This window comes from Lepidothrix coronata, unplaced genomic scaffold (assembly GCF_001604755.1).
Source record: "Lepidothrix coronata isolate B3197 unplaced genomic scaffold, Lepidothrix_coronata-1.0 Scaffold27, whole genome shotgun sequence".
Lineage (NCBI taxonomy): Eukaryota > Metazoa > Chordata > Aves > Passeriformes > Pipridae > Lepidothrix > Lepidothrix coronata.
In genome coordinates, this window is record NW_016690207.1 from 3637044 (window position 1) to 3655441 (window position 18398).

Genomic DNA, 18398 nt, shown 5'->3' on the forward strand with positions numbered 1-18398 from the left:
TGGATATGTGGTAAAATATATAAATATGTAAATATTGGACATGTGGTAAAATATATAAATATGTAAATACTGGACATGTGACAAAACATATCTTCCACAAGTTTTGTGGGATAATATCCCATAGCAGAGCTTGGGTACATGTCCCACATTGCTGTCCACGAGGCTGGTGATGGCAGTGCTGAGATCCCAGGAGGAACTGAGAATCACTGCTCCTAGTTTTTGGGATGGGTGACCTGGAATTCACTTCTCAGGTGTCTGGGCTGTGCTTTGCCCTGTGAGTACAGGTATGCACACACCTTATTTGAATTCAATATTGGCCAAATAACAGACATATTCAATTCCTGTGCCAGAGAGCACTTGATGCAATTTATCCAAACGCTGATTTCCCACTGAGTGGAGTTTTAATTGAAATATTGCACCGAGCAGGGAAAGAACTGGGGAGAGCATGAGCTTCCATCTTGCTTTATAGCACAGTGTGGCTGGTATTTCTTGCCCTGCAGGCTGTGAAATTTGTCATCTGCCTTGTAACACAGTCCTTGGGTTCCATAAAACAACACATGCAGGTGTCTGGTGTCACACAGCCAAAATAAAACGGGCTGGACTGTTCAGCTGCTGGTTGACAGGGCAGGATTTAAAGGGACAGAGCTGCAGGGCCCCCAAATAGGAATTGTTAGTCAATACTTGCTGCTTGGATGTATCCACAAGTTAACTTGTAATAGAACTCATCCCACTGAACATGCAAAGACCAAAAGGTGGCTGAAGACCTCGTGCAAGTTCCAGTTCCAGAGAGAACATGACTGGTCTTGCAGGAGGCTGTTAGAATGTGAAAGTAAATGCTGATAAATATATATGTTTTTAAAAATTTATTTAAAAATCGTAAAGTTACTCCAGAATTTTCATCAAAAAAAAAGAAGAAAAAAAAGAGGGAAAAGGTGTGGTTTGGAATTTGAAAATCAAGGTTCTGGCCTGTGTTGTGGGCATGGCAGGGCTCTCATGCAGAAACTGCCACTTGCAGCTGTGTGCACAGGAAGGAAAATGAGGTGGAATTGTAGGAAAAGGGGAATTCTGCTTGAATTCTCCCAAGTCTGTAAGTGCAGTGATCTCCCTGCCTGACCTGGCAGAGCTGTGGTAGCCTGATGTGCATGTGAGTGACTTGGTTTGCCTTCTGCATAAGCTGGATGTGACTCCTGTGTTTAAAAAGAATAGCTTTTAACTGATCAAACTGCTTTCTTACAGTGTAATCTCAGTGCCTGCTACTCCTCTGTGTCCATCCAGCAGGGATGGCATTTTGCTATCCCTTAAAAACGTGGGAAAAGCTCTTCTGGAAAGGACTGCCAGAGAATCTGGGCTGGCATTAGCTCATGTGCTTCATTCAGGGAAGGGATTTTTATTTTTTTTTTAATAGGATTTTTCTTTCTTCGTGGTTTAATTTGTGAACCCTCTTCTGAGAACGCTGGAAAACCCGGAATATTTGATGAGGAGAAAGGCAGAGAGGTTGTTGATCAGCATAAGGCATTGACAACCATTTGTTGCTGCAATAAATCCATCATTAGATGGATCATTAAACCACAGGAGCAGTCATTAAAAAAGGCTCTGGCAACACACAGTTCTCATGGAAGCAGTGATTTGTACAGAAATAGTGCTTGAGAGAATTATTTCAGTTGTACATAGGAAAGGGGTGGGAAAGGATCCCTGTTTTAAGCGAATTCAATTAGTGTTCAGTGAGGACGAGGGTGAGGAATTCGTGCTGGCAACTAAAAGCAGATTTGTGACACAGATTTGTGGTTTTATGCAACCTTTTCCTTGCATAAAAAAGCGATTTCCAAATGCTCCTCTGGCTCAGAGCAACATAGGATGAGTCTCTTGTTGATTAATTAGGTAATATCCAGGGGGATTGAGGGTTTGCACTGTCCTGTGCAATTCCTGACCAAGGGAACCATGTCAAAGTTTGCAAACTTTGACCCTTATTTATACTTATTTCTGCGATTAAGTGAGAATCTTGTGTAGCTGGTAAAAGACTCCACAGGAGATCAAATTCATTAATACACAGAGAGAAAATCTGATAGTCTCCAAAGGGCTCTCCAAGTCTGGAGAGTTGCTCAAGCTCTTAACTTGCAGAATGAGCAGAGCAAAAAGGACAGCACAGAAATTAAATACAGCAATTGAGGATTTAACACCCGCCCTGTCATTTCAGTGAAATATTTCCTTCCCCCTTCCTCCTGCTGTTATCAATCTTCCCTTTCTGACACGTTTCACGGCAGTTTCTGATGTTCACAGCTCTTGTGAAGTTTATTTTCAAACAAAACTGAGGCAGCCCGTGCAAGAATAACTATTTTCATTTGGGCTGACAAATATTTTCTAACCTGAAGCTAATATTTTTAAAAGGTTCAGGCTGTTGAACAATGAAAACTAAAGCTGTCTCAGGTTGATTTAGAGATTTTTATTTATTTTTTTTTCCTGACAGCACACAGCTGAATTCCAGTCACTGCCTTGGAGTTTTAAATTCTATGTCCCTTTTCTCAGCTGAAAACACAGCTTTGTGCAGGAGCATTCAGTGAAATTCAGAGGATCCCGATGGAGAATCTGTCACACTGTTTTTCCTGATGTGGTTTCATCATCACCAGGATTTTGCCTTGTCCTGTGGCTGCTGTTCCAAGTGCTGGACCCTTGGCAGAGCTTCCTTAGTGTATTAATGCCTGAGAAATGTGCTCTGTGTCTTCCTCCTGCTGTGACATCTGTTCTGCATGTGTAATTGTCTTCGTGTGGTGTCTTTGTTGGTTCCTGGACCTGAGAACACCCATCACCCACTGTCATTTTGGAAGCAGCATCACTGCCCTCCAGAGAACTCTTTTTTTTATCAGCTTTCACTGGTGTGAAACGGAGCTAAAAAGCTAAAGACCCAACCAGCTGCCCGGTGCTGGTGCTTTTTTAGCTGCTCCTCAACCCTCCTCCTCCTTCGCCTTCTCTGTGAGCAGTCAATGAGGACAAAAAACCACCCCAGCCAGTTGTGAAAGGAGGCAGAAATTCCGAGTTCGCTCCCCCCCTCCCTCCACAGGGTGGGATTTCTGAGCAGGAAGGTGGGACAAGGAGAGCAACCCCTGTCCAATTGGCTTCTCCAGGAAGGCTGTTAGCCCTCCTTACCCCGTGATTTGTAGCAGCAGCATATTTGGTAATAAAAACCCTGTCTCTCTTGGGATTAGGAGCGCGGTTACACTCGCAACAGCTGCCTGCGTGTGTCTGACCCGCTGCAGGAAGAGAAGGGGCTGCTCCCGCCGCTCCTTCTCCCGATTTTATCGAGTATTGTTCCCTCCCCTTCCCTCTGTTTCTCTCTGACCTCCTCACAGCTCCGGCCGCTCCGTCTCTCGAGAAGACTCAGCTGACTTTCCTAGAGCAGCCCCAGGAGATTTCTCTTTCCCGAGCCAACATTAGGCAGAGGACAGAAGAGGGGGGAAGCTGAACCCGAGCCAAGCCCTTTGCTGGCAAACCCTCGTCTCGGTGCTAAACCTGCTCTGAGCCAGACCAAGGCAGGGGAGGGACTTTGTTTTGTAGAGACGAGGAGGAGGAAAAAGAAACTTGAGCCCGGCTTCCCCCTGTGGCATGTCTGTGCCCCGAACATCCCCTCCCCACCCCGCCGGCTGTTAAATGAGAGCACGTGAAGAACATGAGGTTTCCTGCTTGAGCAGGGCGGGCAGTGCTGGACCGGGCGAGGGAGGAGGAGGAGGAGGAGGAAGGCGAGTTGTGGCTTTGTGGTGTGGTTTACACCGAGATCAGAGCGAGAGCGCCCGGGGGTGGGAGCAGAAGGAGAGCGAGGGCGTCTGATGCCAGCTGCCAACATGACAGAAACCCTGCAGCTCCCGGCCCTGCAAGTGCCCGAGCAGCAGGGGCTGGAGGGCTGTGCCTGGTCCAGCTCGTCCACCCCGACCCTGCGCAGGAAGCGCTTCAAGATGAGGCGGATGAAGAACGTGCAGGAGCAGAGCCTGGAGGCCGGCAGGTACCAGGATTCTCCTTCCTCCAGCAAGGAATACCTGCAGCTCCCATCCATTGAGATCACCCCCTCCAGTGACGAGGACACCCCCTGGTCCAACTGCTCCACACCCAGTGCTTCCCCGCGGCGCAAGCGCTTCCTCCTTCGGAAGTGGCTGCGCGTCAGAGAGAAGAAGGAATGCAGTGAGAGCAGGTATGTTCTTTGGCCACTTCCCCTTCCCTGCTCCCAACGTGACCCTGTCCACGTAGGCAGGCAGGGTCTGTGTTCCCCTGGATGCACTGGTGTGCTTTTCCCCCCGGACTTTGTTGGCTGGAACGTCGTGGCGTTGGTTGGACTTGTTGGTGCCAGACCAAGTGGCCTGATCCTTGTGTGAGGACAGAAACAGCAGTGCTGGGGTCTGTCCTTGCTCATGGTCCTACAGATAACACAGAGCCAGTGAAAACAACTCCCCGCTGAGAGAGGGAGGCTGTCCCAAAGGAGTGGGTGGTAAAAAGACTTAACTTCATTAAGGTGACCCAAAGAGACCCTTGAGAGCAAGAGAGGAGGTGACCTCCCTGCTGGCATTGCCTGCACAGGAGTGATGATGCCAGACCTTTGTTAATGTTGGTGGTGCTCGTTCCTCCCCCTGAGACCTTCCCTGTCATCCTTTGTAGCTGCTGTTGGGAGGAAGCCAGAACGAGACAGAGAAACCAAGTAGGTGGATTTGCACATCAAGGTGTCTGGGTTCCCTTCTTGGCAGCTCTCCAGACCTGAAAGTCACTTGGTCTTTTGGCTCAAAAGGGGACAAATCATTCACAAAGGCTTCCAAGACCTTGTCAACACAGGGAAATTAATGCCCAGGGAGTTATTGTGTGGCCACACAAAGGTAAAGCTGTACCTGGTGTAACCCCTGCAGGTGCAGTCAGGCCATACAACATGCAGTGGAATCAACCCTACCTTTAACAGGGAGGTGGAACAATCTACCTTTCCTGAAGGCCCCAAATACACAAGAAACTTTAAAGGTTTCTCCAAGAAATTAGTGCTGTATAAATCTTCATACTGGCTTGGTGTGGGCCAAGTTTTCTTTTGTTGTTTGCAACTCCCATGCAGCTGATCTGGGGGTTTGTCCCTGAAAGGATGTGCTGCACTTCCATAAGAAGAGAAACTCAACTCTTACCATTCCTACACCCAACATGCTGGGTTGACTCACTGCTGTGTTGCTTCAGTGTTTACAGGACAGAGCTTTTAATACCCACTCTGATTTTGTGATAAGTCTCCTCGCACGAGGTCCCTTTAGCAAGGTCAGTCTGTCATTGTATTAATTTTTAAAGAAGTTTCCTCAATAAATGCATGCCACTGAGGATTTGATAACCCCTCTCAGTAACTCAACATTGAAAAACATCTCTGGTTGGGAACTATTACTGATTTTCACGTAGCTGTGGTGACATAAGTAGTGATTCAGTGGCACCACACAAAATGGGAAAGATAAGGCGTAAGACAAGTGTCAGAATCTCCAAGTTTAAGGTCTGAAGTTCAACAGAGGATGGCTCTTCAGCTGAAGGATTTATTTTGGATTTATTGATGGTGGATGTGTTTGAGACAGAGGCCAAGACACGTTTCTTTTGGTGTGAATGCGTAAGAAAACTTAGTTTGTTCTCGTGCCCATATTTCCATGGCCGTGCTGACAGCTTTCTGCTCGTCCATCTCCCAGACATTTCTGCCTGGATATGCTTTTGAAGCAGCCATTGGAAAAGAGGTGAAGTGTTTGATGGATTAGGTGGCATTAGCATTCCAAAACCAGCATGGCACCTCTTTTCTTCATGTGCAACAGGCTCCAAATCGATCCCTTTTGCAATGGGAAACACAGTGTTTTCAGATGGAATTTTTCCCGTTCTAGTCCAGATGGAAAAACCCCATTTGGGCGGTTTTTGGTCACTGTGCTGATGCTCTGGGCTTGGAGGGTGCAGAGATCATCACTGGGCTTTCACAACTCAGCAGGTGCTGAAAGGGCACAGAGGAAGCAGAATCTGTGGGTAACTGGCCACAGAAAGTGTGATGAACCCTAAAGGATTTTGTGGCATTAATTAGAGAGACTGAACAGCCAGAACTGTGGGGTAAACCTGAGTTTTGCCTGTGAAACCCTGCTCTAAAATAGCAGGGCAGGAAGCTGGTTTCCTATAAATCAAACAAGTACTGCTTGTTTGCCTTCCCTGCTTTAGACTTTGTCATCAGCCTCTCGAGGCCATTCACGTTTGTAACAGATACTCTGTAACACAATTAATTATATTACATAATATATAACATGCAATAATATTAATATATAAAATAGGTATTAATATATAGAATATATTAATATATAGAATAGTAATATATACAATACATCTTTATATTTCATATAATATATAAAATATATTAATATATAGAATATATATTAATATATAAATTTATAGAATATATAAATATATAAATATATATAATATATATTTGTATATATTAATGTATAGAATGTATATTAATATCATTTATTGTGCTGTTTGTTTGTTTAAGGGCAACAACCTTCAGTGTTTTGTCCAGGGGTTTATTCACGCAGCCCTGTTTTGGAGTCAAGCTGTTGGTGGTGCTTGGCCTGTCCAGCAGTTTAGTTACACTGTGGTAACAAGGATTCCCAAGGGGGTCATTGTGCCAGGAGTTCAGGCATCCTATTAGGACGTGCAGACTCCCAAGTTTAGGTATTGATCCCATTAAGCAGGATTCCCAAATTTCACCTGCTAAAGGGTTGCAGCTCCCACCGGAGGTATCCAGTTTGCTCCAGTCCCTCCCTGTCTCTGGTTAAACTGCCATCAGGCAGCTTGAATTTCAGTTTTGGACTCTGGCAGCCTTTACACCCGTCCTGTGGCAGGTGATGGGGCTGTTTTCATGGAAGGGTTTTCCCAGGAAAGCTGGTGCAGCCGCTGAGTTCCTCCAGCCAGGCGTGCTGTGCTCCCGTGCCCCAGAGCAAGAGCTCAGTGACCATCAGCATCCGGAGAGCATCCAAGTGAATAAACAAATGCTTTTAGGACTCCAAGGGCTGTCTCTAATGCTCCAGCTCTGCTTTCCCCACCCGGAAACTCCAGCCCACAACACCTTCTGTATCAGCTGGTTGGTTTTTAACAGCCTGGGTCGTTGGAAGGTGTGTTTACCTGCTGTGTTGGGTGGCTGATGGAGCAGGAGGGAGACTTTCTTTCCTTCCATTTAACAGCAGAGGTGGCATTTGAGAGCCTCTCTTGCCTCTGACACAGTTTTGTTCGAGGTGAAAGAGCAGAAAGGTGCCATTTCTTGGGGGTAGGACTCTCCCTGCAACTTGTCCTTGTACAAAAGCATGATCCAAGCTACAAAGTTGGTGTTTTTGGGGCCTACAGATGATAAATATATTGATTTTTATAAGGGGTGCAGACAGCTTCTTACCTGTACTCCTCACCCATCGTTTGCCACCCAGGTAATGAAGTTATTTACCTGCATAGAGCTCTGTAAAATATGAACCCAGGTGCACAAGTCTTTTATTAAGACATGATGATGTTTCTGTCTTCAGAGGCTGGAGATGCAATCTGTCAGCATTTTGCTGTGCCTGTAATGAACATGCATTATTGATGTGGGGGTAAGGGAGTTTATCTGCTTTAATTTATTATTTACTTCTTAAAGCCACCCTTGCCTGTAATCTCTGCTGGCTCAGTCCTTCCCCAGAGCTCCTTTTGCCTTGAGCTCTCCAAGATCACCTTGTTTTGTCTTCTTGTCCTAAAGATGAATTTGTCTGGTCAATCACAGCATCCAGACTAGTTAAGAATGAAAGGTAAGAATGTGAAATTTGTGGATTTTTGAGGGGAATACCTGTGCAGTAGCTCTGACATTGCTAAAGATGGGTGTACTCAGGTTGGTTTTCTGCTGGAAACTCTGACACTCCCCGTGGGTTCACCTGAAAGCAAAGACTTGCCTAAGTCCTAAAATGCCTCTAATGTGTTAAAAATGAAGTGTATTATTGGAAGCACATCTTGAAAAAGTGGCTGTGCTGAGGAGATGGAGGTTTTTTGAGCTGCCAGATACACAACTGCAGAAGTTTTTCAGCTGAAATCTTTGACTTACCTGACAGTATCAAATAAATGCCAGGAGACTCTCTAGACTGCTCAGCAGTTTGCTTTGTGGCTGCCACTCTTCACACGGTGTGGAAAGAGGCAAAACTTCTATTTTTTGCCTTAAAAACGCTTCCACTTGTCAAGTCTCTTGGTCACCTTAGTGAGACACATCAGCGAACTGCTGGTTTGTTGGAACATGAGCTAAAAATATTAGTTACAAAGAGGTGGCTCAGATATTTTGAATCTTTAATTTAAATGAATCTTTAATTTCAGCTAGTTCATAATGCTTTTGCTTTCTTTAAGAAAATTGAAACCCACAGTGTTTCTGGGAGTAAATTAATGCTTCATTCACCTCTTTCTTCCTTGCACATGTAAAAAAAATATTGTGTTTTCTAGAGGAAAAGGCTCTCATGAAAGCCAGTGATGTGGGTTTTTTCCCCCCCTGAGCAACTGCTAATTATGAAAAATAAAACCCTGAAAAGCTACAAGATTAAAGGCTGTTGAGCCTCTCCCATCGTGGAAACGTGATCCAAGTGGACTTCTGTCTTTGGGGAATGTTAGTGGAGGGATTTCCTGAGCTGGGAACAAGCACTCGATGGAGAGGGAGCTGTTGGAGCTGCTGCTGGTCCGAGAGCGCTGGGAAGGCTCGGCTGGGATGAGGTTTTGTTCCCTTCTCTCCACAAAATTCCGAGAAGCTGCAAATTGAGTAAGGAAATGTTGTGTTTCTCAGTTTCTCAGGCTTTCATCAACTTCCGTTTTCAGTTGTGGGTCAGAGGGGGGGAAGTTGGGCTTCTCTGCCATCAGCACTGCAGCAAGTGGAAGTGGGGTTTGGACTGGGATTGCTGGGGCAGTTTTGCTTTTCAGGTGTTGTTGAAATTCTTGTTAAAATCTCCTTTGTGTGAGGAACTGATGCTCTGCTGGGATTTCATAATGGAAGAGGCAAATGCATCTTTTTTTCCACGTCCTGCTCGTAGCTGGGGCTGGTTAATGGAGGTTTCTGGGAAGACAAATATCAGTTGTTGATCTCTGAGGGAAGCAGCTGATCTTCTCTGCTTTTGGTAGCTTTGGGAAGTTCACAAGCACAAACTTCCCTCTGTGTGGTATCTCTCTCTCCTAATCTGAAATGTGAGAGCTCAGTAGCAGCTCAGCCATTAATGTAATCTTTCTTCTTTTCAAACCTGCCGGTTCAAATGCAACTTGTGCTTCCAATAAAGCAGATTTTTTTTCAAACATCTCCTCCCAGGACAGCTGATGTGCTGTTTGCTGGGACTGCAGATTTTTTTACCATTTGTTTAGGATAATCTGTGCCAAGTGACTGTGAATTCCACCAGCTCTCTTATTTGTCTTGGCTGGATCTTATTGCCCTCGTGCAGTAGTTTGTGGTTTTCTTTTAAAATATTTGCCTTCCAGTATTTGTGTGGTTTAGGATGACCAGTCGCCCAAGAGGATCAAAACTGACCGATTTACAAACAGCCTGGAACTTAAATGCTCTTGATCTTATCCAGTCAGCAAATATTTACCAATGGAACGTTGGAATTCCACGTGGTGCCTGTGGATGGTATTTAACAACTGATCATTGTGTTCATTACCAGGATTGTTTTCCCTGGGATTGTTGAATAAGATGTTGATGAAAGGGCTTGTCTTGACAGCTGGGAAGGTTGGTGTTGATGTTTTCCTTTGTGAGAGGAGAAAACTTGCCTGTCCTGCCCCTTGTAACCCTTTCCAGCAGGGAGATGACCGCAGATTCACATTCCGACTCTCCAACTCTACTGCTAAGGACCCAATTAATGCTAATTAATACGGTCTATATGATTGATAGAACTGTCCCTTATCTTTTTTTGATCATTACTAACGGGTTTAGACGATAAATATTGCTTTACACCCTCCCCATCCATGAACCTGAGTTATTAGGGAGATGTGAAGGTTTGGAGCAGGAAATGCCCTTTTGGTCCTCAGGAATCTCTTTGGGCTCTTGGAGATCTCGTAGCGCCTAAAGGGGGCTGACAAGAAGGTTGGACAGGGACATTTCACAAGGGCATGGAATGATGGGACAAGAGGGGAATGGCTTTAAGCTGAAGGAGGGCAGGGTTAGATGGGATATTGGGAAGGAATCTTCCCTGCGAGGGTGGTGAGGGGCTGGGATGGAATTCCCAGAGAAGCTGTGGCTGCCCCATCCCTGAAGTGTCCAAGGCCAGGTTGGACAGGGCTTGGAGCAACCTGGGCTAGTGGAAGGTGTCCCTGCCCATGGCAGGGGGTGGGACTGGATGGGCTTTAAGGTCCCTTCCAACCCAAACCATTCTATGGTTCTCCTTCTTTGGAGGGGTTTCTCCAGACTCCATCCTGAGATGGAGCCGGGCTGTGGAGGCAGGAGGGGTGCTGTGATCCTTGGAAATGCTGTGATCCCTGCCTCCCCCAGGGCTTGGGATCAGTTCAGCAATAAGTCTGAGCATAAATCTTCCTGATGTTTCCTTGCTGCCTCCAGGAAAGACATGTTTGCCCTCACAACTTTCCTCCTGTATCCCGAGCGTGGGAACAGCACCTGCGGGAAAACTCTGTCTGAAGGTGCTTTGGCTTTTAATTTGCAAACTGAAGCTTGAGGTCCATCAAAGGACAGCCCTTGATGGGGGACACTGTTACCCCTTGGAACTCAGGCCGGTGATTGCCCATTCATGTCCCTTATCCTGCTTTCCCTCCTCCACCTGGCAGTTCCTTGAGGTTTGTACTGGCGCAGTCATTTCCGGATCCCTGCAACCATAGAAACACGGTGCTCCTGATGACAGGAATTTAATTTTCCGAGGACAATGAGGTGCTGTTAAGGCAGCTGGGACTGGGAGCTCTATTTCTGCTGTTTCATGAGAAATACGCGGTGGAGGGGGGGGCTGAATTCTGGGGAGGAGGAGCAGAGCAGGAGGGCGGAATTGAAGGATAAAATTGGTTTTGACAAGCTCCTAAAAGCCCTCTGTGGGGAAAACATTCAGAGGAACCTTTGCTTCTGACGCACCTGAGGCTTGAAGTTCAACCTGGTTTTATTATCCTGTTTGTGTTGTCAAGGAAAGCTGGGCACGAACACTCACCAGAGGAGTTCTCAAATGAAGACTGTTTGCACATCACGGAATTCACTGGCTAAAATATTCCATTTGCATTGCAAATCTTTTAGACTTCATTTAAGCCAAAGCTCTCTTTTAATTAATGTGGATTTTAAAAGGCACGGGGATAACCTCTTTGCCAGTTTGAAAGTAACCACAACTCACACCAGATGTTGGTGGTGTTATTCTCTTCCTGGTGGTGCTTCTTCAGGCATCCCAATTATTTTGTGATAATATTTTAAGGCAGGTAGAGCCAAGTCTTTGTGCTTTGCAGCTGTGAGAGTGAAAAGAACTCTCTAGTTGTTCAAATAACCAAAAAGCTTTGTAAATTTGAACAGAAGCCTTGATGTGCCTATTCTGTTGATTATAACCTGCATATCTTTGTTCCCAAATGTGCTGGTGGAAATATTTGTGTATTGTGGCATTTCATACCTGGTAGTTTTTAATTCAAAAAACTGCTGCCACGGTTGCTGAAAGCAGTTAAAGAATATGTAAACCTGATTGTCAAGTGTCTGTTATTCCCCTTTTTAAAACAGATAATACAGAACTCAAAGCCTTATGATTACTGGGGTTAATTAAGCAAAGTGAATACAAAATAATCCTCTGGGTTCAGGCCTGAAATTCTCACTAATAGCTGTGGATAACAACAGCCTTCTGATTTTTATGGATTATTCTCCAAGCTCATTAACTGATTCTCTCTTGCAGGTTACAGCCATTTCTTTCCTTGTCCCATTCATCCATCACCAGTGACCAAAAAAAAAAAAAAAAATCTGGCTAAAATTCTGCCCCAAACACCTGCAGATATAAAAGTACACTGGATTTATCACCCAGACCTGGAGGGTAGAGAAGTCCCAGAGGGCTCTTAGTGTGCAAACATTGACTGAGTGTCTGAACTTTGAGAAATCCTGACAAATATCTTCGACTGGGGGACCTGCTTAGCTTTGAAAGCTTGTTCTTGCTTAAAGTAAGAGATTTTGGCTCTCCCTTATGTGAAATCTCAGAAGAAAATGAGACTTTTTTTAAAAAAAAGAAAGGGCAGAAAGATAATAGTACAAAATCTAATTTATAGCTCGTAACTTCCCAAAATCAAGTGCGAGAAAAATAGGAAATATTTAAATATTTAAGGCACGAAAGCAAATTCAGATCTCCAGATTGAAACTAATTCTGTGTGATCAGAATGCTGGTTTTAGTCAGCAAAATGGGTTTTTTTTGTGCTTGGGTTACCTGGGTAAATTGTTTGGGAGCAGTGAGGTGGAGGAGGGATGGGAGCAGACTCTTCAAAGGTTTTAATTGTTAAAAGACCTGGTTAATCTGTAGTTAAGACTTGAGTTGCTAAAGTAATAGGTAATAAGTCTGAGCGTTTGCCTGAGAATTAAGGAAAAAGCACAAGGCATAAACCTTAAAATACAGAAATTATAGGAAGGGAAGGGGCACCCCGGGCTGTGCACCCAGAGATTTGAGCCTTGTCCAAATTCAAGTTTGTCATTGCTGAGCTTTGGAATGAGATAAGTTTTGGGTTTGCTGCTTTCCTGGGAATGTTATCCAGCTTTGGGCCTTCTCTGTAGATACCAAACTGACATGACTCTGGAAGCTTCTCCCCGTGTTACTCCTCAATATAAATCACATCTTTCTTACCTCCTTGTATTATCTCTGGTGTAACAACCCTAACTCATCTTTATGCCACCTCAAAGCAACAGTTTTTAATGACAAGCCACCTTAAAATGGACTGAAAAAACACAATAAACTCTGCCTTTCAACCTCTCTGAACGTTTTCGGGAATTTAGCAGCCTCGCTGTCTAATAATCAGACTGTTAAAATCACTTTATTTGTGTGAAAAGCTCACAGATTTTTGCCAAGCTTCATGTTGGAGTGAGCAGTGGGTAAAAACTGATTTCTCTCCTTGTTGAATCGCTCACAATCCTGAGCTCAGGTGCTGCAGTGTCTGGATTCTGTTAAATTTTAAGCCCTCATTTGAAGGACTTTTCTGCCTGTGAACTTTAAGGGGTGGATGAGCAGGGAAGGGTTGAAGGTTCATCTTTTATAGCTGCCCTAAAAGGGAACTTTCACGAGGTGTTACCAGCACTGCTGAGAAGTTGGGAATTCTCCTCTGGTGAGTTTTATTCTATTTGCTTGGTCTGAGTTGAAATGGCAAAGTTTGGTGGGAGGATTTTTCTATGAAAAAACAAGTAATTATAGAAGAAGTCCCTGCAATGCTTTCTTATATCTAAAGGGTGATAATTTAAATAACCAGGGTTAGTGTGGTTCCCTCTCTGCTCTTTCCAAACCAGTTCACTGGGCCATAATTAAGCTCAGAAGCCCAAGAAAAATGTTCCTTTGCTTTTGGGAATATTTTGTTCTTACCCAGCTGTTGATTTATAGCTTTGAAGCCAGTATAGAATTCTTATTCCCTGATTATCCTCTCTGCAGCGAGGCACTTCAGAATGACTAAACACGTGGGTGTGGGAAAATTCAATCTGTCCCCTTTTGCTGGAATGTTTCCCTGTCCAGGTTCTGGTGGCAAAACTCCCCCCTGTGCAGTGGGGAAACGAGCTGAGTGTGCTCTGTGTGCCCACACTGCACTTCTGTGCTTTAAATCCTGAGCTGAAAATCAGAAATATTGCAGTTTTGTCGGGTTTTTTTTGTCCAACTTCAAAAGCTGATTTGTGTATTATTTTTTGAGGATTTTTATACTGATCAATAATTAGTTTTTTCTGAAAGGTTCAGCCTTCTCTCACAACAGTAAGGAACAGGGTTCTATCTCATGCAGCAGAAATAGTGAGCAGTGGGTGATGTTTCTCAAATGCCAAATGGGTCCTCAGGGCAATTATTGTGTTTTATAGAGAAACCATGTTCAATAAGATCAATCTCTTTTAGATCTTGAAGAAGCAGCTGGTCACAATCAAGGTGGTTGAGGAAAGTATTAAATGATAATAAGAATCACTGGCTAATTTCTCTTCACAGGAAACCACAAATCTCTTGGACCAAAACTCTGATCTCGGGGTGGGGAGGGGAACACAAAGTCCCTCCCCTCTCTCTCTCTCTCTCTTTTTTTTTTTTTTAATGAAAAATTAACAAACAGAATCCATGGAAATGTGCCACTGCAGTGCTTTGGTACTGTGTTTCCCCCCAGGATAGATGTTACTAGTGAGAATTGCTGCTCTTCAGAATGAAAATATAATTTAGAGGTTTTGTGATACCACAGTTGTATTTGTGTGCCTCTGGGCAGTGGGATGTGCAGGTCCACGTGCAGTGCAGTAGAAGCTGGGATTGCAAGTGTATTTATACCTGAACTAGTTTTATTTAACAGCGAAACCACAGGATTTTATCACGCTCTGCGTGCTCAGACAAGTGTCCCAAGGCAGGACTGTGCAGTTTGTGCTGATGGTGTTGCCATGACTCCAGAGCCACTGGTAGCCAGGGAAAGCAGATTAAACCCAGCCCAGGAACACCTTTAGTCTTCCCTGGGGGCAGAATCAGCTCTGCCTGCTGCTCAGAAGGAAAGCTCCTGCCGGGAAACGAAGCCACAGCAACGAGAGGCAGGAACCCTGTTGAGTCCCTGGAGCAACTGGAGGCTGCTGGAGGGGAGTGAGGGCAAATCCATGGAATAAATGTGCTGGAAATAAAAACAAAAATCTCCCACAAAACACCCATTCAAGGGGGGACAGTGACATCTTGTGGGCTCGGCGTGCAAATCTCACCAGAAGTTCAGCGCTGGCCACTCGGAGCTGGTTTTTAAACTGGGGTTTTTTTTGTGCCGCTGCCTGGAACTGGGGGGTTAAACAAAACACGCGGGGGTTTGGTGTGGGAATGTTCAGGAAGTGCTGTGGGGTGGCACGAGGAAATGCTGCCTAAGCAATGTGCAAGAGCAGTTCTGTATATCAGGAAGTTCTCGGGGAAGAACTGATTGACACCCCAAACACCCGCCGTAAATCAGATGTAACGCGACCGCTTCTGCTGTCTCCTCTCGGCACCCCCAGAAATGGAGTATGAACCTTGTCTTTTTTTTTTTTTTATCTGCTTGATCCAGGTTTTAAACCTGAGTGTTTCCTAGGAACTTGGGCCCTGTCTAAGTGCTGTGTTTCCCTGTTGCAGCAGCCAGCAGAGCAGCCAGCAGAGCAGCCACGATGACGACCCAGCCCGGTTCCTGAGCCCTTTCCTGCGTGAGGACAGGTGAGTCAGTGCTGCTGAACTGGGGGGGAATGCCTGGAAACACTCACTCAAATTCCATGTGCTGAGCTGGTCAACCTTCTGATTTATTTTTCCTTGTGTTTCCCAGACTTGCTTGACAAGGAATGTGATTTATGTTGGTCTTGATGTCTAAAAAAATGCGTTTTTCATCAACTGAAAAGTAGAGCTTGTGGGACAATGCATCCAACTCAAGTAGCCTGCACCTGTAACTCCTGTAATTGCAGCTTGCAATCAGCTTGGACCACTTTGAAAACGCTTTTATTTAGGCCTGTGGATTTTAAGCCCAGTCTAGTTGCTGGCTGGGACATGGTTTATTAGACCCTGCCAGAGAGGGCTGTGGGGAAACTGAGTCACAGAGTTAAAAGCTTCTAAGTTATCCCAAAGTGAACCTGTGGGTCACCTCCAGGAGGTGGGGGGGAAGCAAATTTGCTGTGTATTTATTGGCGATTGACAGCTCTGGTCCTTAAAAATACACGTTGAAATTTGGATGTGGTTCTTGTCCTCACCAGGACACTGTTGAGCTTGGCTGTTGTGCTTCACTTCTGGGGTGCTGTGACAGTCCTGAGGTATCCAGAGCTGCTGTGAAGCTCCAGAAGGAACTAAAGTTTCTTGTACTTCAGTTTCTTGTACTTTAATGACTGCTGCAAACTGCAGCATTGGCACAAAAACTGTTGGAAAACAAATGCTTATTTTCGTGTGTGATTTATCATCGTTGCTTTGCTCGGAGCCACGTGATTTAGAGTTTTGCTGTCTCTTGTAGTTCAACTTTTGAGCCTGAATCTGCTTGGTTTTCTTCTTCTGGGCATGAGCTGTGAGTCCTGAGTTATTCCTGCCTTTCTCTCCTGGTCCAGCTCCTGCAGGCCCCTTTCCCTGCTGACATCCCTGGGTCCGGTGTTGCAGCTGGACTTTGGTTTCTGGGATTCCCATTGTTTTATACATGGTTAAGCTGGGTTTTACTCAGCTGAGCTTGTGGCTGGGGGTTCCAGTGAGCCCACAGGAGGGCAAATGCTGAGATTTGGGAACTGCTTCCCTTGTGCTGGTTGCCAGAGGCGTCTGGATGTGGCACCTTCCACTCTGCTTTTATCCAGGAAGGATCCCTTTGGATTGTGTTGTTCCAGGTCTGTAGCTCAGCCCACATCAGCTCTCTGAGGTCAAAGTTCTTTGTTCCTAACTGTGGAGCAGGGCAAATTCTTACTGAATTCAGAACCCCCACTAAGATGTCAAAGAGCAATGGACTGAGTAAAAACTGAGTAACTTCTGAGGAATGGACTCACTTGAGAGAACATCCTGACCCCGAGGAGCTCATTAATATCCCAAGAGAGCTGGGCTGAGAATTAGCACTTGTAGCTCACCTCTTCCTCCATATGTTCCACTCCAATTATCCACCTCCCTGGAGCCTGGACTAACTAACAGGTGAAGGGGTTTGGAACCAGGGAAAGGAGTGGGTTCTTAGGGCATAGCTGGCCTTCCTCTGTGTGATGTGCTGTTACTCCATTTGAGCTGGAATTTCATGTTAACAGGATCAGGATTAGGCTCCTTTAATACTCAGGGATTTCTGGGTATCCTTTGGAAGTGCTGCCTGTTCCAGCTGTAGCCTAAATGGAGCCTTTAGATTGGTGCCAAGAGTATCTCCCTGGCTGGAAGGGACGTGTTTGAGGTGCAGCACACTCAGATCTCAGACCTATTTATGCAGAACCAGGGTGATGTTGAGCCTACTGACCTCTCATATTTGGGACCTACAACGTTCCTGCTGCCTGGATTGAATTACAAACAGCTTTTGTTTTCATGGAGAACACTGATCCTAAAACGAGAATGCATATGAGGGATAATAAATTACCTTTTGCTGCTCTGCTTTCTTTCCTCTTTTACTGATATAATTGCATGAGGCTCCTCTGGTATATTCTTCTTTGGATATCAGTGGTTTGGGCTCATGAAACTCAACCAAAAAAAAACAACCTCAAAAACAGTTTGAGGTGTGAAGCTGGACAAGAATTAGTGAGAAGGCTGGCAGAACATTTGAGAGCTTGCTATCTACTATTGCTGTTAACACAGTTGAAGGCTGTATTTCTATTAACACAATTGAAGGTTGTACTTCTTATTAACACAGTTGAAGGTTGTACTTCTTATTAACACAGCTGAAGGTTGTTTCTGAGGGATCTTGAACTTGTCAGACTCTTAAAAATTGAAGGAGTAGGGTCTTTCTTTCTGCTCTTTCTGTGGTGGTATTTTTGACCACTAACTAAAGGTCTTCCATGCACAGGTTTGGAGCTCTGAGCTTCTGTTACAAAGCCCTGTAAGACAGTTCTATTCACTTGATCAATTAAAAAAAAACCAGCAAACCAAACAAAGCCTCAACCACCCAGAGTTTCAGCAGCCCTGTGAGCTGTGACAAAAGCTGAGCAGAGGGGAGAGCATAAATCCAACATGTTACATGCTGGAAGGTGCACCCTGTCTTGGCATCCTGCCCCTGATATCCCAGGCAGAAGGAGCCTGTGCTGCACTTGGAGCAGGGAAAAAAGCTGCAGCAGCCTCAGTGCAGCTGGGAAAGTGCTGAAAGAAGCCACCCCAGCCAAAAGGGAAGGGATGCTGAGTTGTTAAGTTGATTCTGAGGTTTTAAAAAAAATAAAAAGATGAAGAACACACAGCTGAGGGTGGCTGAAATCTGGGGCAGGCACAGCCAAGATCTCAACTAAAGATGTTACCGGGGGTGCTGCTGGTGGTGTGAACTCAGGGAAGGATTTTCAAGCACCACAATCCAACCCTCAGGTGTTTTCAGAGGAGACTGAACATTCTGTCCTGCTCCAGGTGCTTTCAGTGGTCTCTGGCAATGTTGATTTTTGAGGGGTGAGTGCTGCTGTGCCTCCTGCCTTGGGAAGTGCTGCCATGGTCCAGAACTCCTGCCCTGCTGAGGTGTCCTGTGGCACAGCAGTGAGGCAGGTCTGCCATCCCTGTGTGTCTTCCCTGAGGAAAAAGCTTTCCCTCTGCAAAGCCATGTAAGTTGTGCTGTCTCTGTCATGCCTGGTTTATGCTAAGAGGGATCCTACACGGGTTTTA

The 18398-nt window shown here is 45.3% G+C and overlaps 1 protein-coding gene and 1 long non-coding RNA gene across 6 annotated transcripts in view; one reads left to right on the forward strand and one right to left on the reverse strand.

Moving 5' to 3' along the window:
* GRAMD1B (GRAM domain containing 1B) overlaps window positions 1–18398 on the forward strand; it is a 117060-nt gene that overhangs the window by 25413 nt on the left and 73249 nt on the right. Inside the window, exons 1-2 of one of the 5 annotated variants that reach the window (XM_017809640.1) lie at window positions 3703–4177; window positions 15249–15326. In XM_017809640.1, coding sequence (XP_017665129.1) covers window positions 3819–4177; window positions 15249–15326 — 437 coding nt within the window. In that variant the 5' untranslated portion in view covers window positions 3703–3818. Of the gene's footprint in view, window positions 1–3702; window positions 4178–13234; window positions 13267–15248; window positions 15327–18398 lie in introns of those variants that run through there. The other 4 variants (XM_017809641.1, XM_017809648.1, XM_017809649.1 and 1 more) reach the window with 4 other exon arrangements.
* On the reverse strand, window positions 2426–3417 carry LOC108494786. The gene is made up of 2 exons (XR_001873958.1): window positions 3335–3417; window positions 2426–2787 (listed from the first exon to the last, which is right to left on the reverse strand). It is a non-coding gene; the product is annotated as an uncharacterized LOC108494786 (long non-coding RNA).